This window comes from Thunnus albacares, chromosome 10, assembly GCF_914725855.1.
Source record: "Thunnus albacares chromosome 10, fThuAlb1.1, whole genome shotgun sequence".
NCBI classification, from domain to species: Eukaryota; Metazoa; Chordata; class Actinopteri; order Scombriformes; family Scombridae; genus Thunnus; species Thunnus albacares.
The window spans coordinates 18930743-18955359 of NC_058115.1; the positions used below are offsets into that span (position 1 = coordinate 18930743).

General features: G+C 39.9%; 1 protein-coding gene across 4 annotated transcripts in view; it reads left to right on the top strand.

Annotated features, from left to right (window-relative positions):
* Positions 1–24617, top strand: part of mid2 (midline 2) — a 143948-nt gene that overhangs the window by 114058 nt on the left and 5273 nt on the right. For all 4 annotated transcript variants that reach the window (XM_044363447.1, XM_044363445.1, XM_044363448.1 and 1 more), the window contains 4 exons: positions 2392–2540; positions 3578–3705; positions 4059–4202; positions 10401–10562. In XM_044363447.1, the coding sequence (XP_044219382.1) occupies positions 2392–2540; positions 3578–3705; positions 4059–4202; positions 10401–10562 (583 nt within the window). The remainder of the gene's footprint in view (positions 1–2391; positions 2541–3577; positions 3706–4058; positions 4203–10400; positions 10563–24617) is intronic.

A 24617-nucleotide genomic window follows, 5' to 3' on the forward strand; every position in this document is an offset into this window, starting at 1 on the left:
ACTGAGGAACAAACTAGAGTACTGACTGGCTTGCACTATAATATTTTAAGTTATGATTAAATAGACTGTTCCATTTCAGCTTTAGATGCAGTTTTTACAGAAAGTGAGACACTCATATACACACACACACACACACACACAGAGGCAGTGCCACACAGTCCATTATTGCAAGAGAGAGGGAGTAATCATCTCTAAAATTGTTGTTTGCGGCATATGTTGCCAAATAATAACTCATCCATTAAACCCGTCTCGCTTCTTGTCTCGGCGCGGTCAACAACCTGCTCAAATGTCGTTTATAGTGACAACAGATTATGGTGGACTTAGTGGAAGAGCAGCTAAGACGTCAATTGAAAACTCCATTAAGTCGCCAGCTTAGAGAGGCTTCTAAGCAGGAGCGACTTTTTCCTGCAGTAGAAAAGCGAGTGCACATTAGATACTGTTTTGATTCTTTGAGAGCTTTGGATGACAAGCTCTTAACCGATTGCCACCAAGTGGGTTTTTTGCTGAATTCCTATTTGCATAATTCAAGCCCTGCAAGCAAAAATATGTCGCTGGAAATATAAATGACTAATCCTTTAAAGGCACTCATAATTTTAAATGTTGTGTCTGCTGCTTTTAAATTGATTTGTCGTTTAGAGATTCCAGTTGTTGGCTGTTAATGAATGTATGCTGTTTTCAATCAATCAATCAAGCGACACTTTCTTCACCCTTTGCCATTTAAAAGTTCACTAAGGTTTCATTTAATCATCATCACTGAGATGCTTCACTTCACGTTGAAGCTGGTAGTTCTTTTCCACTGCTCACTTTTTATTGACAATCTCGAGCCTCACAAGCAGCTTGTGTTATTTCCTGTGGAGAGTTTCACCAAACTAAGTTCATTTGTGGAATCAGGATATGAGCCGTAATGAAGATAAATAGATTACTTTGGTCTCAAATCAGCAAAGAATTGCTTCCTTATGCTCAGTCGGAAATTATATTACAGTACACCCATTGACATATTACAGTCAAATGGGACTGCATCATAAAACCCTGTGTGTGTTTGCATATTAAGAGTCTGAACCCTGACCGAACTGACTGACCTGCCTTTTTGATGAGCACAGTATGGCTGTTTGTGGTGAAGATTGAGCTATTGTATTTTGCACTCTTGTGTATCCATCTTGTACTCTTACAGATGTGTGTGCTGGGGTATTTGAAACATGTGTGGAGCTGCACACCAAGTGGGAGTAAACAAATAAGCATATGGAAGGCTGCCACAGTGGTCCTGTGATTTACTTGGGCAAGAGCAGTGCATCCTGCAAAAAGTAGTCGCTGGTCCATCTTTCTTTCTGGAAAACATGGACATATACAAGTTAACCGTAGAGTATGACCTCTTGTTTAGACTGTTACTATATCAGATAACAATGCATAATGCTGAACTCCTCTGCCCCTCTATTACAGTGTGAGAATGATGAGACAATCAGTCTCACATCAACTCTAACCCCATAACCTGGACTCTGTCCTCTCTGCCTCATTCTTTGTGTCTTCCTGTCTCTGTGTTTTCCTGTCGCTGCCTGTGTATGTGACCACGTATGCTAACGTCACTGAGTCTGTGAATTTGTTTCTGCTGTACATGGAATATACAGGGTTTTTTGTTGTTGTTGTTGTTGTTGTTGTTGTTGTTGTTTTTAGCAAGGGTTGCATTTTTGGCAAGAGCGTTAAATAGCATCCTAATACAGATTGTTTTTAATCCTTTTACATAAACTGTGATAATGTCCTCTGCTCACTGTTTCTGCAAGTTTAATTAATTACACATACTTCAAAGATTCTTCTGACAGCATAGTCTTTGATCAGTATCCAAATACATCCGATATCTGTCCAAGATTCCCGCAGAGGGTTTTTTGTTTGTTTGTGTGTGGTTGTTTCCTTAATAAAACTTCAGCCACCATTAGTCTGCAAAATGGCAACATGTTGGTTTCACCTTGCAAGCACCATCTCAGGGGGTGCTGACTTTGTATCAGTATTTTTGGAGGAATTTGGCAGCAGATTGCAATTATATTTTTTGTGTTGAACATATTTGTGACTGTCACAGTAATGAATATCTCATACTGGAATCATTGGACCATATTTGGGATGGATTTGGAGGCACAGGGAATTCTGAGAGGAGCATATAAAAGATTTTTTTAAAAACTCCAGAGAGCTATTAAAGTCTGGGTTTTGGAAGTGATGGAAGACAGTTTTCAGCTAAATATTACTGCTCAGCAGAAGAATATAGTGGTTGCATTTCTGAAATGGTTAAAATAACACTTTTTACATGAGGTATTGTTGTTAACAGCTAACAGATAGTCACCAAGGTTCAGATTGAGCAAATGAACAGAAATTAGCCACAACATACTGTGTTTGTGTTTGATGCAGGTGATGAAGCTACGTAAGTTGGCCCAGCAGATTGCAAACTGCCGTCAGTGTCTGGAACGCTCCAGTGCCCTTATCACACAGGCCGAGCAGAGCCTGAAGGAGAACGACCACGCCCGCTTCCTCCAGACTGCCCGAAATGTAGCTGAAAGGTAAGTGATGCACAGTTTCACGCTTTTAGGTGTAATATGTATTGTGAACTTCCCGTATTCCCGTTATTTCTACTGTAGAAATGCAGACAAGAAGAGAGTGTATGAGACTGGTCTTATCCTGGTGTTATCCTGTTACAATAAAACTTGTTTTTTATGTACAGTATTTGATCATACAAATTTGTTTTTTGATGTTTTTCTCAACCCCTGCCCTCCAGCAAGTTTTCCTGTATGAACTTTTTTCCTCTGTCGAATCCAATCTTGGAGTAAGGCTGCTGGTAAAATCAACATTACATCAAACCTCTCTAGCTCCTCAGATCAGTGCCAGGCTTCCTTTGAAAATCATCTATCATTTAAGGGCCGGCTCTGCAGTTTGTCTTTCCACCTGCATACTTCCTTCATCCCTCCCTTCCACCACAGGCCGGCAGCTTCCCCGCTCTGTCTCACAGATAAAGGTCTGTGCAGAATCTGTAGCTATAGCGTAGCATCTTTTCTTTGGCCCAGACTTTGCTTTTTTCCAGCAGCACCTGGCTGGGTTCTTTATTGACAGGCTTGTTTCTCTTCACTGAGGAACAAAACTCTGCACTGCTCTGTAACACTGCCAGTGCTGTGGTTCAGGCTGGCCTCTGCCACAGACTGCTCTCTGATGCACAAAGCAGGCATAATTTTCCACAAAGCTGTACAAACTATGGAGTCAGTGTGTGTCTGCTTTGTCTGTGTTGTGATGGGTTTCTTGGTTAACAGATAACTGTGAGATAGTGATAGTTTATAAAAGGGCAGGATGAGGGATTTTTAAATTTATATTCTATTTCTCTATAGTTGGTCTCTTTCCCTCTCTGTCTTTGACCTTTTTCTTGCCTCACTGCCTTCTCTCCTCTTGTAATCTCACCTCCCTCACTCCTCCATCTCTGCAACACCTCTTATCTTCCTCTTTCCTCCCCTCTTTCCCCCTCGTCACCTCACCTGACCTCTCGCCCCTCCACTCCTCCCTCACCTCTCTACCCTTCCTGTGACATTTCTCTCTCCCGACTGCTCTCCAGGGTTGCCATGGCGACAGCTTCCTCCCAGGTACTAATCCCTGATGTCAACCTGAATGAGGCGTTTGACAACTTTGCCCTGGACTTTTCCCGAGAGAAGAAGATCCTGGAAGGACTAGATTACCTAACAGGTATAAGTTGTTTCTGGTTCGTCACAGACACTTCTTCTCTACTTCTGTTGTCATAAGAAACATTTAAACTGTGCATTTGGATGTTGCTTTACAGTAGTTCTCTCTGAGTTGAAAAAAATATAGAACAAATTTTAGAAATGTATACCAGCCACCAGCTGGTATAAACATTGTGTTACCTTTAAGGAGACATTTGACAGTCGTGTCATGCTAATTCATCACCAGGGCTCTGGTGCACTGAAAGATGCACTTTATGTATTTCTATAAAAAAAACTACCTCTGTTTAAATCAAACAGGTTCATTATTACCATTTCTAATTTTAGTTTTCATTATGTTACTGTGTCTTCTACACGCAGCTCCCAACCCGCCATCCATAAGAGACGAGCTGTGCACCGCCTCACATGACACCATCACTGTTCACTGGACGTCAGAGGACGAGTTCAGCGTCACCTCCTACGAGCTGCAGTACACCATCTACACCGGCCAGACAAACTTCATCAGTGAGTCACGCACACACACACACACACACACACACACACACACACACATTCACAGGTATGGACATCACAAACACTAAACATATGATCCCACAATCAATCATTATCTGACACTTCTTGGTAACACATGTTCACACAATTCAGAATGCATTTTTGAGATACTCGGTTATAGCAGTTAAATGCTGATTTGCAGATGCTGTAGTGTGTTTTTAGGGTGGACCAAGTGGGAGGTACACACACAGTACTGTATATCAAACTGGATATTTACAGCTTTCCCATTTAATAGGCATTCAGGCGCCATTAAAACATTTGTGTAACACTGGTTATCAAACTGTATTTTTGAAGTCCCCAAGCATATAGGCTACTGTGATTAGAGCAGAATAATCGCATGTTATGTGGAAAGATCAAATGGGTCTCTCCGAAATAAAAACTGTTTTAATTATCATTTGTAGTTTTTAAAAAACTTTGTCACATGTTTTAGCGTGCTGTAAGGGCACCAATATGAGTGGCTTTATTAGTTGTATTCACCATTGTAATAATTCACCAGTCACCATCACACAGAGATACATATCTACACATACACACACACACACAGAATCATTCTCACTGACCTTTCTGTAATTACAAAGAGAAATAAACTGGAGCACCACAATACTTCCAGTATTGCTCAGTCTTATTTTCATATGTTCAATGTTTTATGCAACCCATGTTGCATAACCCACATTTTAGTCTTTGTTGTCCTCCATACTTGTATTTATAGAGAGATAGAGCTGAGTTATCAAGACTACTTGTTATAAAAATTAGGACATACAGTACATATCACGAGGGGATGCTTTTTCTCTCTGTTTTTTGTTGAAGCAGTGTTAAAGAAAACTCTGCAGAAACAAGCAATGAGAATTTAAAATCACTACTGCCCTCTTTCAACCTCCTCCACTTCTCCCGATACCTCATCTGTAAAAACGGATTTTTATTTGGGATATTTTGTAAGTTGTTGGATCTGCTAGTAGAGCAAATTCCGCCAAAAGTTTGTCTCTAAAGATGTTTCACTCTGTCAGTGCGCCTCTTGATAAAAATGTATTTACTAGAGCTGCCTCATATAGAATTGTAATCATATCACAAATTTAAGGAGCAAGTGATTCAATTGTGGCTCAGATTTGGATATAATGTTGCCATTATGTGTCCATCTAGATAATCCTTTATGTGTTGGCTCATAACTCTTTGCAAACAGTTTTTAATCACTCAGATTTGTGTTACATATAATATTTGATGGGACCCCAAAATATATATTTTTCCAAAATTCCATATACTATCCTGTAATTGGTTGACAAACAAAATGCCATAAAATGCCACAGAACATTATAAATGATCTGCGTTTAACAGCTCTGTAAAATGTAATGGCTTTTCGTCTATGGGATTTAAGCAGCTGTAGACATTTAAATATAGTCATGAGTCTCTTTAATCTTTGCAAATTTTATCCATGACAAATATCTGATATTCCCAGACAGGATTAAGTTTGGCCATTTACCAAAAATTGGGCCCCCATCAGCTAATCAGTTGATTGTCCATCACTCTGTAAATGAAGAGATAGAAAGGCTGCTGTGGAGGAGGACAGGAATGGTAGGATAGGTGAAAATCAGAGTGGATAATGGTTACGTAGGGGAGGTGAAAATTACCACTCACTGATATGAAGACGATATGATTAATGTACATGATTGTGCACACTCAAACATGTACACACACACACACCTCCTCTCTACTCTTTTCCTCCCCCTTTTATCCCTTCATCATCTCCTCTCCTCTGTACTCTGTGTAGCCTGACATTTCTCCATTTAACCATGCAACTCAAGTGCCGCAGCCATTTGAAACATCAGGATACATTTCAGCTGTGATAGACTGAGTGACTCAGATATTCAGCAGCGTGCTGCCACAGAGTCCTCGGAGATTCACAGGAGAAACTGAGAAAGAGAGAAACCCATTTAGCCTGCCATGCCACTTGAGTTTTTACCATCGCATTTTTCTCAAACTTTCCAAGTGGCCAAATGCTCCCACTTGAGCGCCATCCTGTCTCTCTCGCCTGGCCTCATCCTCGGCCTCGGCCCTCCCAGGAGAAGGGGAAAGGGGGATGCGGGGTCTTGTGAACCCTGCCTGTGCAGGATCATCCAAGCACAGCAGCAGAAAATAGAGTCAGCAAGTGAAACCAAATACCATGGAGAAATGTAAGCAGTGTCAAATAGCAAAATATCACTGCAAGTAAAGATGTCTTGCGCTGTAATTGCCTTGCTTCTACCTGTGGGTCTTTGGAAGTTGCAAGTGTATAAGGCTGTTGACCTGTTTGTTTATCTGCCAACCAACATACACCTCTATCCAGTTATACATCCACTTCTCCCTAGATACTTATTTTTCACTCTTTCTGACTTTCAGACCAGATGTCAGAGTTAACCTTCTATCCTCTATATTCCACACACACTCACACATATTGTAGTCAGCCAACTTTGGTTTTATGATGTTGATGCCTGCAATAAAGACGGAGAAAGACAACAGAGATAAAGAAAACAACAGAGAAATTAAAACAGAATAGCCAAGTTTAATAGCTAATTAATTGATCTAGAAATAAAATGTTACTATGTGACTTCCATTTGAGCTGTCATTGTTGATTAACACTCTCTTGAGGTCGTGCCTTTATTCCAGACAGTAATGCTGATGTAAACAATATGTTCGTGTATCCTTTTCAATCAAAAGCTACAAGTTTAATCGATAACACAACACTAAGAGATAATGATGGGCGTAAATGATATGTCACTTTTCGCTGATACAGATTTAATTTAGTGCTGTAATTGATCAAAGTTATTCGACCTGTTTTCAGTCTTTATGCTACGCTAAGCTAAGAGTCTCCTGACATATTTATTATGCAGACATCAGAGTGGCATCAATCTTCTCATCTAACTCTTTGCAAGAAAGCCAGTGTTTCCCAAATTGTTGAAATATGGTTTTAAATTAATGCAAAAATAAGTTAATCATTTAAAAAATGAAGTACTGTTGTAGTTCTGTAGCCATTTTGCTCCCTTGAATGCTTCTCCTGGTGGCCCAACTCACTTTACTGTAGTGAGCCTACTGCAAGGTTTAGAAGCCAAATAGCCTTCAGAAAAGCACAATTTATTAATTGTCAATGAAACCCATTTACCACCATGTCCGCACTGCTCAGCTGAAGCACTTTTACTGTACTGTGCTGTAACCATACCACCTCCACATGACTTCATCCATTTTTCCTGAATTTTTATTACTAATCTCTACCTTTTTCTGTGAGGCTTAAATGTTAACCAAGCTAGGAAAACTCTACCTGCGGACTATCCCTACTATCTGTCTTTCATGTGTATTCATACGCACTGTCCTGTGGTGAAGAACTAACATGATTATCACAGGTGAAAAGCAGAATCACAGTGGGAATTCAGACAACTCAGAGTTTGGTCAAATCTCTTTCTCTCCCTCCCTGTATGTTGGCAGGGTGTCTTTCAGAGTATCACAAAAATCGTTCTTTGTAGCAGTGAAATTATGATGAGGTTTCAGTCACTGCAGAAAGGTAATCAGACAACAGTAGATTCAGTAAAGTTAGTTATGCACCAAAAGATAAATTGAGGTGAACTTGATGCATTTTATTTCTTTTATTGATGTGCAGCTGCTCTCTCACACACACACACACACACAATCTGTTCCTCCAGGAGAAATGAATAGTGTAGCACTTACACACAAACACACACACACACACACACACATTAACTCTATATTGCATCATCAAAGACAAACCTTCATCCATTCCCAGGATACTTTGTGTTTCTGTGCCCCTCTCGTCTGTCAGCGTCAGAGTATAAGCAAGACACAAACAGGCACACACGTACTGTACACACACACATTTGATGTCTGGATGCAAGACAGAAGCTGATCTATTTCCTTTCTGTTTCCCTTTTCTTTTTAGTTTTGCAATGGCACATTCGCTCACTGCTCCACCACACTTTGAAGTCCCAATGCTCTCCAAAGCAGCACAGCTAGTGTCAGAAAGCCCCATTTCATTGGCAAAAGTAGCAGTAGCATATTGCTGTGTACTGACCTAATTTGATTTAGCAAAAAGAGAGAGGTGCTACAGAGATCAAAAGCTTTAAAATTGGAGAGCAGCAAGAAGTCCTTCACCCTCATCTTCCCTCTGTATCTCTTCTTAAAAGCACACATAACATCATAGCCTTCCTAATTTCTACAGGATGCAGCTAAAACAATGGGTGGGTGGCAGCTGTCACAGTAGGACAACATCCATTCCATTTGTGAGGAAAACAGCAATAGGATTTCATTGTTGACGCTGGATGCATATTTGTAAGACCAGGCTTAAGTAAAATGCAGTTTATTCTACTGGCCAGGTCTGCATACAAAAACAGATTGTGGCCATGCAATGTGTAAAAAAGGTCCCTCCGTCACTCACTTTTTATTTTTCTCTCATCTTAAAGGAAGATGAAAGCACTCACTACATGTTTTCTTTGTTGGATAGAAGCTTGTGGAAATTGGCAAATACGTAAAGACGCGGCCTTCACTCTAACTTTAAGAGTTCCCTCCCCTCATCCATTCTTAAAGCCGCCTCACTTTTAAAGGCCTTATTTGCGTCCTGTGAAGTATTTATATTTACAAGCAGACTCTCAGCTATTACTTATGCATGCTGTTGCCATCTTGCTCAATAATTCACGACGCATCCTTACCAGAGGGTACGAGTCAGGCATGGCTCTGAGAGCTCTTTCAGGATTTTTATTTTCCTGCAAATCTGCAGGGGGAGGAACGATGAGACAATGAAAAGAATTATTATTCTACTTTCAACTCTACAAACTTCAGCTGTAGTGCCACTGAACACGATGCTCTGTTTGTTTTGGCAAGGGATTATTTGGATGTGTTCAAAATATTTTTTGTGAGTGATGTGAATCCAAAGAGAAATTTTAAGCCTGGCGGTCAGTGGATGTTTGGAAGAGCTGCCTCACAAATATTTGTTCATAAAACATAATTTCTGTTTGTTTTCCTGTTGGCACAGCATGACAGTATTACTCATACTGTTAGTGAAGTTCAAGGTTTAACTAGCAGTGTAATTAATAACTCATTAATATTCATCAATGTGGTAACACATAGATTTACTGTGGTTGGAGATGCTCTGTAGTCTGCTGCTGAGAAATGTTGATCAACCTCTCAGGTCAGACCTGTCCTGGATGACAGTGCCAATAACGTCTGTGCAAAACACATTCAGTCCACTGGAAGTGGAACATTTCACACCATGTTTGTTTTTTCACACATCCACATCAAGCATACGTGCAGTGGCACCACACTTAGCTGACTGTCAAGTTTGCAAGATCTGATTGAAATAAACAGCAGTCCTCCACACACCCTTTCACAACAACTCTGCCGTCTTTGATGCACACCTCTCTCCCCATGTCGAAAGGTGTGTCTTTCAGCTTTAAAATCAGAAAAATACAAAACCTATTTCATCCCCATTATTACACACAAGACTAGAGGCCAAAAGACCCCCATCGTACACAGTCCTCTCCTCAGCCCTGAGCTCTGATTTCCTTTTTATCCTTCACAGTCGGGTGCAGCTGAGAGACTGAAAAGACTGTTTAGAAGCAGGTGACTGCAGCGCTAACCCAGCCATTACTAACCCTCTACTGCAAGTCGCTTTGAATCAAAGCGCCCACCAACCAGGGTCATGTTAGCATTGCCCATGTTTCCATACATTTGAACATTAAAGGCTATCACACTCTTTTGCCCTCAGGCACTCACTACAGACATTCCCTTGTCATATTGTGTAAGTGCCTAGTTCTTAATGGAGTATAGATTCAGTGTAGTGAGCACACAATATCGCCTCTGGGGAGCATGATAAACCTGATGGAAAGGTAATGGGATGGATCAGTATGTACACATAAATGTTGCATAACTTCTAGGAGTGTATGGTCTTTGAGCTTTGTATGGTTTGATGACTCACTTGATGTTTTTTAGAAAAATATAACACACTGGTCTGGTTGAATTTTGGAGAGAATTGTTTTTGCTCTTTTGAACATCACTGAAAAGATTCCCAGTAGGATTCATCATAGAAAGCATTAACAGAACTTGGTTACTCATGCTACTCTGTTTGTGTGTGTGTGCGTGTGTGCGTGCGTGTGTGTGTTTCTGTGTATCTGCCAGGTTTGTACAACTCAGCAGACAGCTGGATGATCGTACCTAACATCAAGCAGAACCACTACACGGTGCATGGCTTGCAGAGTGGCACCCGTTATATCTTCTTTGTCAAGGCTATCAACCAAGCAGGAAGCCGCAACAGTGAGCCAGCCCGCCTCAAAACCAACAGTAAGTGAAGGCATATGTGACACTTCGGCCTGCTTTTCTATGAATATTTACAAACCATGTTAATTTTGTTTTTGATGCAATTTAAAGACATGTTTTCTTCTTCTGCAACCTATCTCACAGGCTGTCACTGCTTAAAGCTTTTCCCGAGGGATTATCTTTGATTTATGAATGAGTGGAGTGATAAGTAGCAGATTTAGATCTAATTTAGATTAGATTTTGATTAGGAACAGAATAATAACATAGCATTTGGTTTTGCTTGTGCAATTTTCTGTCTAGAATGCAGCAAGGTGTATATGAAAGGAGGAACCTGAGACAACATCTTTCAGATTTCTGTCACAAACACTCAAAACATTTAATCACATGATTCATAAGAGCTTCCCTGAATGATTTTCATCTATAAGTAAATAAATATCTTTTAAAGAGGGATCATAATGAACCATTTCTTTTTTAGTCATGTCATGCTTCCCAAAAGGTGGGGAGTCACCATTCCCTGTGTGATGTATTGAATCAGGATGCCGCCAATTTCACAGTTGCATCATCTAGAATGAGAACAAAGTATTTGGATAAAAACACAATGATTTAGCTCCCAAGCTGTCTTTGTGTATTACTATTGCCAACAATAACATGCCATAATGACTGAGATTTCAGTGTAGTCACAAATGCATCGTCCTCCACTTCTGTTTTCTTCTTAACAGAAGGTTTGACATCAGATACTAAGCCTGACTTGCCAAGGATTGACCAAAATAAATATGCTCTTATTTGAATTGAAGCTTATTGTTACCAGTCAGGTTTTTTAGAGCATCTAGTAAAAGATTTTTCCTATCAGTTATTAAGTTTTACCCAAGAATACTTTTAATCCAAATACTTGTGTTCTTCTTAAAAACAGGCATTGATTAACAGTGAGTTACTCAATGCACTTCAAAGGATGCATAAAGCCTCATGTCAAGTAGTCTTAATGACTTTATATAGAGAATTGTGGCTTTTTGCATGTGTACAGTATATATGTATGCTCCATTTAACAAGCAAGTTCCCAAGTCTTCCGGCTGCTAAAATATTAGCAGCAAAGTTTGGTCGCTGGACTTTCATCAAGTTATCTGTGGTTTGGCTTGAATCCCTTGATCTGAGTCAGAAGGTGTCATTACCAAAACTGTTTGTTTTTATCCAAGATGTGCTAGTTGCAGAATTCAGTAACGGTGCTTTTTCTTTATCTATTTCCCCTCCTACACATCTGTCACTTTGTGTTGAGATGTGCAAAAGCTTCACTTTTAGACTCGTACTGCTGTGCGGGTTTCAGGGATTAAACATGCATCTCTCTAAACACCAGAATCTCTGTTGCAGCATTTTGGCTTTTAGAGAACTCCAGGCTGTTTGCCCCAGACTGAAAGAAAAAGCTTCTGTGGTGTGTCGCACAAGAACAGCAAAGGGAGTTTTTTAATAGGTAGCATCACTGTTTCTGTTATTCAGCTCAGTTTTTACATGTTTTTCAGTTTCTTTTTCAGTGAGCAGTGAGAGTCACTGAGGGAGCTGTCTTTTTGACATCTTTTCTCCTTCGGTATTGTTCCTGGCACATAGATTGTAGTTTTTTCTCTAACAAGATGAATGCAGTTTTTTTGCACTCAGAAGATTAGGTTTAATTGACACTTTCTCTATCTGTTTCAAGCCCTGTTTGTTTGTTTGTTGTTCCCCCCTATACTCCCTGAAGTTGAATTTAAGGCTCCAAAAATTTGTTCTGCCCTTGAACTCTGTGTTTTTCTTCTATGTGCTTATACGTCCCTGTAACAGTACTCAGTAAATATGAATAAAGAAAGAGACAAAACAAAACAAAGGTGAAGAAGATGTGAGCAAATACACAAAGAAATGAATAAAGGCATTGATGCTGGGTAGGCCGTGTCAGGCTACAGTGAACCCAATATAAATATTAACCACAACATGAGCCTCTAAAATGTGCTGAACAAAGGCACAGTATAATAAATATACAACAAATTCAGATCCTAGTTCACGTAAAAGATGAGGCATTTATGGTGCATTTTTAAAAGAGGGAACAATGATAAAATGGTAGAAAGTCCAGCAACCCTTCAGGCATCTAAGATGTTCTTGACCAAGGATTTCAGGCTCAGCTTTGGCACATACGCAGTTAAAACATCGGTGATATAGCTAATTTAGGATGTGCCTCAAGGGTGCTCAATAAAATTTTAAAAATCAGTCTTAATTTGCAGCAGTAGTTCAGTGAGGCTAAAATGGAGTTGATATGCCAACTCCTCTTAGCTCCTGTCAGGAGTCCTGCTGTGGCATTTAGGATTAACTGTAATCTGGATACACTCTGCTGGGAAAAATAGGTGTGTGGGGAAACTGCAGTAGTCAAGGGATGATTTTCCTCCCTCTCTCTCAAACAGACACACACTCACTCCCTCTCTAAATGGACCTGTGAGCAGGGGCAGCTCTCTGCCAGAACCTGATGGGTCAGACCTACTAGAAAACAGCTGAAAATGTTTGGTAATATGCTTGTTAGCTGGTATTTTTAGAGGAAAGGGGATGACTCACAGGGCTCACACACACCAGGGTCCCTTATTAGGTGACTATTATTTAGGTGACTTCTTTACTACAGAGCCTTTTATTTTGCTGTTTGTGTGGCATGTTAAATGGCATCCATGTCTCCTCATGTAGACAATCATCATGTGAACCTTTCAGCTTCAGCTTCAAGACTAATAACTCAAAAGAAATACAACTAACTACAAAAGTTAAGCCAGTTAAGTCTGCTTGGAGGACGCGTTCAACACATAAGCAGTACATCAGCGTCTGTTGATTGTAGCGTAGTGGCAATGTCACAACAAATTGGAGGTACGCGGATGTCCGCACAGAGCCTTCAAGTATGCCCTCTGATGATGAAATTTACATGACACAGAGCCTAGCAGACCCTTGCATACTTGCGGACACGGAAAATAACACCAGCTTTAGCCTGCTGGATTTCTATCTAAAGTACTGTAACAATTGATACTACATGAGAACCAACTATTTTCTGAACACATACAAGGCGAATAAAAAATATTTTTAGTAAAGTGCCTTTTTCAGTGTGAGAAATTAGAAAAATTAGGCTTTTGCTTGACCTGCCACCATAACAGTGTGTGTCAGCGCTTGCAAGCTAGCAAGTAGCTTGCTTGTTTGCAAATATTATATAAAAAGCAACATTTTCCAACAAGACTTTTTGCCAAGCAACACTTCATTTTTCATTGCATCTCTATGGGCCAAAAAGTGATTAGACGTTGTTTTTAAACTGTTCAATGATCAGTTTGGAAACATGATGTGATATAACAGTCTGTGTTCTGTGTTACAGCAATCACAACTTACATTTTTCCTATTCTAGCGTGTGAGTACTCAAGTCCAGTTGTTTTCATTTCATTTTGAGATTACTGCAATGCAAGATTACTTTCCTTACTTTCCATTACTGGTGGATATTTTTAATGACTTCATGGCAAGCCATTACTGTTACAAGCTAATAGGACACATAGGTATACTTTGCATTCTGTCCTTTTTTATGTTCATTGTACCAATTAAATATATTTTATCGTAATTAGTCAATAGAGGCCCCTAAAAAGAGTTCTGCCTCCTCTCTGCTATGTACACCTGTCCTGTCCCTGCGTGTGAGGCTGCCATCTGGCCCTTTAAAGTGCCAGGAACACATTTTAAGTCATTATATATAACCAACCCCTCTGATCTGAGTCTGTGCTCCCACCTCACCCCTCATTCAAAATCTTCCAGACACACCCTTGCCTGTGAGACATGGAGTGCATCAGTACTTAAACTCTTTTTTTTTTTTTTATGGTATTAGAATGGATTATTGTCTCATCGTGATGTGGGCGCGACATGTAACTGGGGAGCATTTAGAGGTGAAGTGCAGGGTGTCTGGAGCTGATGCTTATGACTCTCTGTCTTACTGGGCACAATATAAATAACACTCAGTTAGAGGTTAAATTTATAATGCCCTCCCTGCATACACTTGATATAGTGAAGGTGTTCTTTTTCACCATCAATCTCACTTCTTTTGTGTTTCTCTCTCACCTTCTTCTCTCTGTCAATTCATTTCAGCTCAGTGACATTTAGATCAAAAACATCTTGCCAGTCAGACTGAACGAATAAATAAAAAAGTTACGACCAGGTGTCTTGCGTTCAGACAAGCAATTACTTATACTCCTGCCAGTTTTGGCACATTATAGTTTCATTAAAGAGAATATGAATAAGCCTGTCACCTGGAAAGAAACTACTCTTCACCATGCTTAGATTTTTTGATTTTTTTTAGCGTCACATGTAGATATTTTTGCACTGGCAAAGCATATAGAGAAAGAAACCAGTGAATAAATGAAAAAAGAAAAAACAATGATGATTATAACCGATTATTATCATAAGAAAATAATTATAAACAGTGGATAAGACATCATCTTTTAGGTGTACCATATAGGTGTACATCTTGTACAAATAAATCAATGCCAGAAGAAACTTCATATATTAAATATGAATGTTTATAAACACAAAAATAAATCTGAACATGAAGGCACATTTCAACACAATATGGTTTAAGTGGCAATGAACTGGAGTTTTCTCTGTCATGAAAAACAACACCATATATCTGCCTGCATTACCATCCACATTTCCCAGTACATTACAGTATATTAATGTCCATTAGTAGTTTAGTACAATGTTGAGAGATAATGTCCCTCCTTTATGTACTCCTCCACTCCCACTCTCTGTCATTCCTCCTTCTCTTTGGCAGCCTGTTCTATAAGGGGGAAACGCTTGTCCACCCACTGCTAGTTTTGGTTGAGATTTTGAGCCTGTGATTGGCAACAAGCATTTCTCTCTGCTGTAATGGTTCAGACAAGCCATCAAAATAACACAAAACATTTAATATTTTTAGCCATGACGGATGTTTCATGGTCTTCATTGTGGCACCTGCACCATGTGTGTTTGTGCACATGTCTGTCAGTCTGTTCACGAATTCTCTCTTTGTCTTTGTCCCTCATTCATTCTTTCTCTTATCTCCCACTCTCTCCTCCCTCTTCCTCTCTGAGGAATTGCTATTCAGATTAAAGTGCCTCACTCATCTGTTCTGGTGAAGCCATGCAGTGTTTTCGGATTAAAATGGGTCACAACAAAACTGATCACAAATATCTCACTTTGACAGGCTTATTGGGCTTCTCTCTAGACTCCGTTGCTGTACTAGCAATAGTGGCGAGCTTTTGAGCTCAGAACCACAAGTTCTTTGCTTGCACTTTAAGTCTTTCTTTCTGTCTGTGGCTAGATTGGAGGGTTTAGCTGTCACATTTTTTTAAGATGAGAGGCTCTGGGGGCTTTTAGCCTAAGCTCATCATATCTCTGGCAGAGGCTTGCAAAGCAAAGAACGCAGTGACAAGTAGCACAGATACTGGAGAAGTCGTGCATCACAACCCTGTCTGTTCAAAAGAGTTACTCCTAAATACACCCCAAATGCTGCACTACATGTGTGTAAAACAAATCTGAATGTAGGAAACTGTGTCAATATGACATGATACAAGCAAGCGCAAGTGCATTGCCCATCATTTTCCAACTGTATAAAGTACATTGTTGCACTGAAACTTGTGAACATACAGTGATTTAATCTATTGCAAATCTGAGCAGTTTTCTCTGAAATCACAGGTGTTGCTAGAATAGGAAGTCAATAAATTGCTCTAGTTATATATATATAATATACAAATAAATTAAGGTTTTTGATGCAGGCTTATTTTTTCTCTTGGACACTTAATAGACATTGTTAAACTCTGTTCTCTTATGCAATATCTTGTCTTGGCCTCAAACTCTCCATGTTCCTCCAATATGTCCCTCTCTAACCCCTCTCTTGGCTCACCGTCCTCTGTTACCCCTGGCTATGGCATACGATCTCCTCTTCTGGTGCCCCTTTCTTCAATCTCTCACCCTCCCTTTTTGCTGTGAGGGAAATTACACGTAAAACACATAAAATCTAGTTTGAATATCTTTTATTGCACATGTCTGCTTATGCAGTTAATTTTCACTTCTGTAATCATGTGTAATTTTCACTATGTTTGATTGCTCTGAATCTTAAGCATGTACTCTTTAACTGAGAGAGATGTGGAAGATGTCTGAGAATGTGAACAAAGAATAACTGATTTTAGAGATGCCAAGGTTAAAGGTGCAGATAAGAAAGTGTGAGAAGGTGTCCGGTCCGCTGCTCCCAGCAGATGCAAAATGTATCAAAGGCCTCTCAGCAGCTGCAAGAGGCTCCCCAGGAAAGAGAAACATGATACGTTACAGACAATGGACTACCTGTAGTTTTTAATTACTTCTGAGAGTGATGAAATGCTTTGTAGCTTTCATGCCAGGTGGCTATATAGCGTGTGATTCACTCTGTCTCTTCGCTCTTTGTCTAACACAGACACTGAGCCCGTGTGGACGCGTATTTAAGTGTGACAATATTGAGATCATTGTCTCGCTCCTCTTTGTCAGAGTGGAATTGAAAAATTGCCACGACAGTGCCATCTGTCAGTTCATCCCAGAGGTGAAGCTTTTCATCTCAAGATGTCACAACTTTTGGGTCTCACAGCGAGGAGAGAGTTTGACAGACCAGACACACATACTGTAATCCCATACGGATGTACACAAGCTGAGAGTTTGTGTACACATTTGTTGGCATGTAAATGTGTGCGTGTTTGTCTGATAGAAAGGCAGAAACAATACAGTGTTTTGTTGCTACAGCCTCTGCCTTCAAGGACCCTTCTTAGCATAAGTATGAAAACACCTGGTATAAGATTTGTTTGAAGCTGTCTGGGCAAATACATGAGCAAGGCCAAATGCAGTATCACTTATGTGAAGCTAACTGGATTTTACAGCAGCAGAGACATCCAAAATATCCCCAAGAAATTCAACATTGGTTTAAAAATGTTATACACTACACTGTCATCTGCCCTCAGAGGGAATAATATATCACCAGGAATATTAAAAGATAGGTTCACAATTTTTCAAGTCTGTTGTAAAACAATAGTCAGGTGCCCATCTGATAAATGAAACAGGTTTTGATTGCTGTAATCGTTCTTCCTGTTCATACTGACCATTAGGGGATTCCCTCCAAATGTGCTTACAATGTAGGTGGTGGGAGGAAAAAATACAAAGTCCACATTTTGACCAAAGATGTATTTAAAAACTTACCTGAAGATAAAATGAGACTCCAGCCGTCTGAGTTAGTCAGATAAAGTGAATATCTCCCACACTTACAGTCTTTTTAGTCAAAAAAATCCCTCTTTGTTCCTTGACTGATAATGTTTTCCTGTTCTGCTGCAGTGGAAGGATAGAAACAAAAATAGGGAATTTTTAAAATAAACATTTAAAGACATTTTTGCACAAAAGGAAGGCTGTAAATTTTTTGGATTTTGGGCACCTGACTATTGTTTAAGGACAGTTCAAAACCCTGTTTTCTTTTTCACCTCAACACAGTTGGCCAGTCGCTGCATGAAGTGAGTCTGAATGTCAGCTTTTCAGTTTCTAAGCTTTGAGTATGCACGCACATCCAACATCCATTTCGGAAAGTTACAGAAATGGTCCGATGCCCCCCCCCCCCCCAATTCTTATGTCGGAGAGGTATGGGTGAAGGTGGTTTCCATTGATTGAAACAACATTTAAAATCATGTTGTAAAGCCTTAAGGCTTTTACCGGCTTTTTAGGTCACGCCAGACTCACTCCAGTGAAACCACGCATTGAACCCTGAGTTGCTCAAAGTGAACGGTGACACGAATGCTGCACACCACTGTTGTATATAGAAGTATCACTGTGCTGTTAGATGCTTAAGTGTGAAGTAAGTCACAGCTTCTTGAAACACGTATGAATTAAGTATGATGAAGAAGAAGGCGGTTAAGTAAGAGTGTCTGTGACCTCCTACTGCTGTGACCATACTTGTGCATTTACCTCAGAGCGAACTGTGACCAGGTTTTCTACATAACTGTCTTTTAAAGTGACGGGAGAAACCTACAAACAGACAGGGAGAGAGAAAGAGTATGAAAGTGGATGGAAAGAGACAGGTCGAGAGTGAAAGAGGGAGAGTGTTGAGCGAATTGAAGACACCAAATAGCTCTTTGCAGGGATGAGTGTCTGCAGACATGAGTGCCCTCAATCCACTGCTTTTTACCCATAAATACAGTCCAGGCCTCAGTGATGCACACAGATGGACGAAATTACATTGTGCAGTCCAGTTACAGTTTATAAATCAATCTTTTAAGGCACAGGGGAAGACGTTGCCTTTATACAGGCAAATAGTGATGTCATTATTACAATACAGTACAGAATAAAAGTATTTTTATAGTTTTCTATTCATAATGCTAATACTTGTCAGGTTTCACCAAGATTTTCTATCATTGACTTAAAATCCCTCCTGCCCCCCCCCCCCCCCCCCCCCCCCTTCCTTTTTTTAATATTCAATGTAAAAATAAATTCCTTGATTTTTTGGTATGAAAAACAAAAATAATGAGGTCCCTCTAATTAATTCCAATCCAAGCATGTATCCAATAATTTTAACATTAAAAAGTCAAAGCCGACATATTCTGGCTGACAGCATAACAATCATTATATTTGTGTTTGAAGCACCATATTTTTAGGCATTCATAAGACTGAAATTGAATTAACGTTGCATCTGAGCTCGGACACAACTTAGAGTGGCGGCTCACAGAACAAGAATCCACAATAATCTATACAGCTTTTATTAGAATGTGCTCTGTTTATGCTTTTTAATTGGCTGTCTGTCTCAGTAATGAATTCACAACAACAATAAACAGAGTTGCTGTGGAAGAGGCAAGTTATTTGTTAATTTAGGACAGAGAAAAGTGTTCAAATTTAGACTAATTTGAGCTACAGTTAATGTAGCTGTCAATCCTTACAGTATAATGTGCTGTGTGTTTTAAGCATTCATGTCTCTTCCCTAAGCAAAAAGATTTTTAAAATTATTTTTTGTAAGTTCTGTGATGGTTATTGATGTGGTACGTTTTCTCCGGGTTGCATTCTCATTTGCGCTGATATTTGCTTTCCACAAGCAATGTAAACCATGTTTAATAACCCAGATTTCCCAATTCTGTCATTTTACCTGAAAAAGGTCCAAATCACGATAAACTTTGTTGTCTCTCAAAAAGTCCTCACACCCAGCACTCACCTGATGTGTAATTATGTACTTATGCAACCCTTGACGCCCTGCGGTGAGATTCCAGCCTCCTGCTTTGACATTTGCAACTGTCCCACAGTGCAAAGCCTCCAAATATCAACATCCACTTTTGTCATTTTGTAGTTTGAGACTGCGGGATGGTGTGAAGTAGGACTAACAACACAAATCCAGGCTTAAATATGTCTTTACATAGAAGCTCTATTGTTTGCATGTGAAGACTACGCTGTTGATTTATTTTGAGCGTGCATATTGTTTGTGTCCAAACAAAAGCTGATCTGAATGCATAGCAGCCTTCCTTTAGGCAGCATCTGTGCTGACAGTCAAACACTGGACTGTTGACTTTATAATGTTCGCCATTCTGTTGGTAAACTATTCTGAGTGCCCATATTGTGCGTAAGAAGCAGGGACTCAGCAAAAACACCCCAGTGTGTGTGTGTGTGTGTGTGTGTGTGTGTGTGTGTGTGTGTGTGTGTGTGTGTGTGTGTGTATTTCTCAGATCCTAGTCCCTACATTGAGTAAGCCGCTAAAAAGCAGCTGAAAATATCACATGTCAAGGTGCCCCAATGGTACTCATACCTCTTTACTTCCTGTTAAAGGACCTGAAATAATATTTACCCAGCATGCATCTCTGATGACAGGCATCAAGCTACCACACAGCCCCTAAAGTAAACAGTAGGAGGTGGAGAGGAGACGAGGGAAGAGGACATCATGATGATGAGATGACAAAGGAGGAGTGGAGAGTAGAAGGGGAGGATAGAAAAGAAGAGGAGAGAGACTAAGGCAAAGATTGGTGTAAAAATGGGTAGAGCAAAAAAATTGGGATATGAGAATGAAGACATTAAGTAATCTTAATAATTCAGGCATTTCTATCCAGATTGAATAGCAAGCAGTAGAAATTTCACATAATTTACCAAGCATTGCTTAAACATGGCTTAAAGTTCTCAGGCACCATGCCTGATTTCAGGCATAGAGCAGTTTTAAATTCATATAATACTTAATTCAATACATTGTATAAATTTCCTCCTGCAAGACAACTTTTCAGGCTCACAAATCTTTTCTTGCTTTAATCCCTGTTAAAGCTTAGAGGAACAGTTTCACATTTTGGGAAATGCACTTATTTGCTTTCAAATTGAGTTAGATGAGGAGATCGATACCACTCTCATAACTGTCTAGTTAAAATGAAGGTGTGACCAAGTGACAGTTAGCTTAGTGCAAAGACTGGAAACAGATGGAAACAGCTGCCTACCAGCACCCTTAAAGCTCACTAAATAATACGTCATACCTTGATTGTTCAACGCATACTAAAACCGAAGTGTAACAACAATGTCTCTTTATGAGTGGTTAGTTGCTGGACGATTTCTTGGCCAGGAGGCATCTCCTGGCTGTAGCTTCGACAGACATAAGAGTGGTAACAATCTTCTCATCTAACTTTCAGCAAGAAAGCGTAGAAGTATACTTCCCAAAATGTCCAACTATTCTTTTAAATCTGTAACTTGAAGCATGACATCACTCTCATGGCAGCAAAGATAGATAGTATCTAATGTTGCATTTGGTACGTTGTCTCAGCTTTTTATTCCTGATAGCTACAGTCTCATAGATTTACAGGCATTGAACTCATTGACTGAACTATAAACTTTAAGAAATCTATTAACCAGGATAGGTGCAGTCTGACAACCTGATCAGCTTTTCTCAGCTCTCAGTGCAGCAGCTCCAGACAGTTTTAACTTTTATTACAGTAGTTTTTAGTACATATTACACCATACAGATGGGATATACATTAATAAGATTATATCAATTAAAAAACATCCCATATTTTATCTTTAAAGCGGACTGTCTCCTGGAAAATGTTTAACAAGCTAATTAGAGCTGCTGAGATTTAACATTAAATGCAATATGTCACCATGCAAAATAATATAATGCTATATGCTTATAATGCTATACTGCTTTGTCAATGGGCTTTTCGGGTTAGATAACAAAGATTTATGTGATGCATTTGCTCGATCAAAGGGCCGTCCTCTGTTCACTGAGCAGGTGAGAATGCCAGCAGGTGGAGGGGGAGATTAGGAGTAAGTTAAAATGCCAGTTTTTTTTTTTTCAAGACAGACAGCAAACTAAATGTGAGCTCTAAAAGCCAGAGAGCTCAGCACCCCACCAAGGAAACCTCTTCAGACACATCTGTATTGATTATTAAGACTGGAGCTGAGTTTTAATGAGTGATTACATCATACACACACAACCAGTTGTACTGACAGTTACTCTCGCTGAGGGGGAAAAAAGTTTCTTTTTGCATGCTTTTACAAACTATGACAAAAACTTTCTCTCCAAAGATGTTTCCTTAATCGGAACAAATTTCTGAGCAGACCTAAAATCCTCACTGAAAATATATTTTCCAGCACTGGTCTCTGAAGACTCCGCCAAGTTTGTGAGAGGGTGAAGTTGGGGAAGATCAGACATTATCTTTTGTCTTTGCTTTTTACTACGCAAAGACATTTTCAAAATGTTTGCATTAGAAGCCAAAAATAAAACAGTAAGAGTTGAGAAGAAAGATTTGATACACCTGAACTCACATTGCCCAGAATTCATGCTGCGCACCTCATGACGTCATGCCATGTAACATGATTGATGCAATTTTAATCACTCTAGTGTAAATCTGTGTTTTAGCCCATCCATGAAAGTAGACTGCATTGCTGGATTACATATCACATTACATATAGATCAGTCAATTAGAAGCCAATTGGTATGCAGCCATGCATTTTAATGATATGCTATGATTTGCAAGTTCAGCAGGGACATAGAAACCTGTGAAATGATATGAGGTTGTGTTCGATGTGTCAAGAGAGCACTCTGTGTCCCTGATTTCTACTGCAGTAATTGTTTGGTTATGCAGTAAAATGGATCTTTTTTTTCCATCTTCCTCATTACTGAGGCAGCTCAATCTATTCCTCAGCAAAAACGTGAGCCAGGAGAAAAAAAAAAGAAGTGTGAGAGGAATTGATTGAATTGAAATAAAGTCAATTACAGAGATGCTATCCCACTGCAAGTCTTTCACCAAGGACTCAGCGAAATGAAGTTGGAATGAAATTGCTTTTTATAAATATTCCCCCAACAGTAGCCCCTTTTATTTCACTCCTCTTTTTCTCCTTGATACGGTTTGTGTTTTACAAGTTTCCATTGAAGCCTTACCAGTCTGTAACAATGCACTGCTTCAAGGCAGTCTAACAGAGAGCAGTTATCACCTCAGCAGACAGTTGAAAACATCTCTAATTACTACCGTATTACAGCAGAGTGGAAGCAGACTAATCACAGAACGCTGCTAAGAAATCCAGTAGTGTGGGACAAGCTGTTCCATTAACCTGTCCTTGTCTTTATTTCATGTGGTGTAGAAGCTGAAAACACGGAAGTGTGCATTTGTGTACGTGTGTGTGGAGGTGTAAATGTGTGTGTAACAAGGTGAAAGATTGATAGTCTAACACAGTGTCATCACAGTTTTGAGTATAATTTATGTGTGTGTGTGTGTGTGTGTGTGTGTGTGTGTGTGTGTGTGTGTGTGTGTGTGTGTGTGTGTGTGTGTTCTACAGGCAACAAATGCAATCTATTTTTATTTTAAACTGATCTTCTTGCTGATATATTACACCATGAGCAACCTCAAGCAAATTTTAACTGCTTTACATACTGCTGGTTATTTTGACTTATAGCAATGTATCATATTTTATAATCTGATCATGTTTTGTATATAAAAACTTAATCTGCAAAGTAATCAGTAGCTATAGCTGTCAGATGAAGTGAAGCAGAAGTTTAAAGTAGCATACATTTAAAAGTAGAGTGCAAATACCTCCGCTTTTTGTCTTTTTTGTTGCAAGTGCCTCAATACAATATACAATATTTAATAAGTATTAAGTAAATGTACTTAGCTACTTTCCACCACTGATGAGCTTAGAACTCATTCTAGGAGTGGACACACAGCTTGCAAGTTCCTCAAAACAGGAAGTAAAAATGATACTTTACTATGCAAATGAACAGTGTTGACCAGTTGCAGACGGAGATGCGCTGGAGGTTGTTTGAAAATTTGGAACAGCTCAGTTTGCCTGTGCTACCACACCAAATTCTTCTGCTGGCATTTGTTCAAAACATTTCCACTCGGCCACTTACTGTACGTCTGCTTGTGTGTAGGCCAGAGTTGATGCTCTGCGTGTGTGTCTGCTTGTCCTCTACCGTCACGTGTGTTTCCCTTCCCCCAACCTCGGGCCCAGCCCAGGCTCTCTGGAGTCATCCCCTGGAAAGGCATGACAGAGCCCCAGTGTTTGGAAATGGCTGCGCTGGCAGCGATAAGCAGTTCAAAGAAGAGAGCGCATTAATGTAATTGGCTGCCAGCAGCACATTGGCCTCGTCGTCTCATATCCACAAGCGGGAACACACACTCACCACGCGGATTATTGGAGGGGAGTGTGTGAGAGAGGGGAGAGGATAGAGAGGATGAGAATGAGAGAATGGGGGAAGAGAGATGAAGGGAAGGACAGATAGAGAGAGAGAGGAGGGGGAGGAGTCGGGGCCCTCATTGTGTCGCTCATTAAGCCGTGGGAGGCTCAGGGAGGCTGAGAGATGAGATGAGAGGTGTCACAGTTAAATGTCAGGTCTGGAAGGGACATGGCTGACCTCCAAGAAGCCTACACACACAGAGAGAGAGGGAGAGAGAGAGGTAGAGAGGGATACTGTGCCGAATCCTCAGCCTCATATTATCCCCTCAGCTTCTCCTCTCCTCCTCACTCCTTAACTCCTCTCTCTCTCTCTCTTTGTCACTCACCTAGTTTTACCCTCTCAATTTTCCACCCATTACACCCAAATTACTGGTGTCACTGCAAATTGAATTG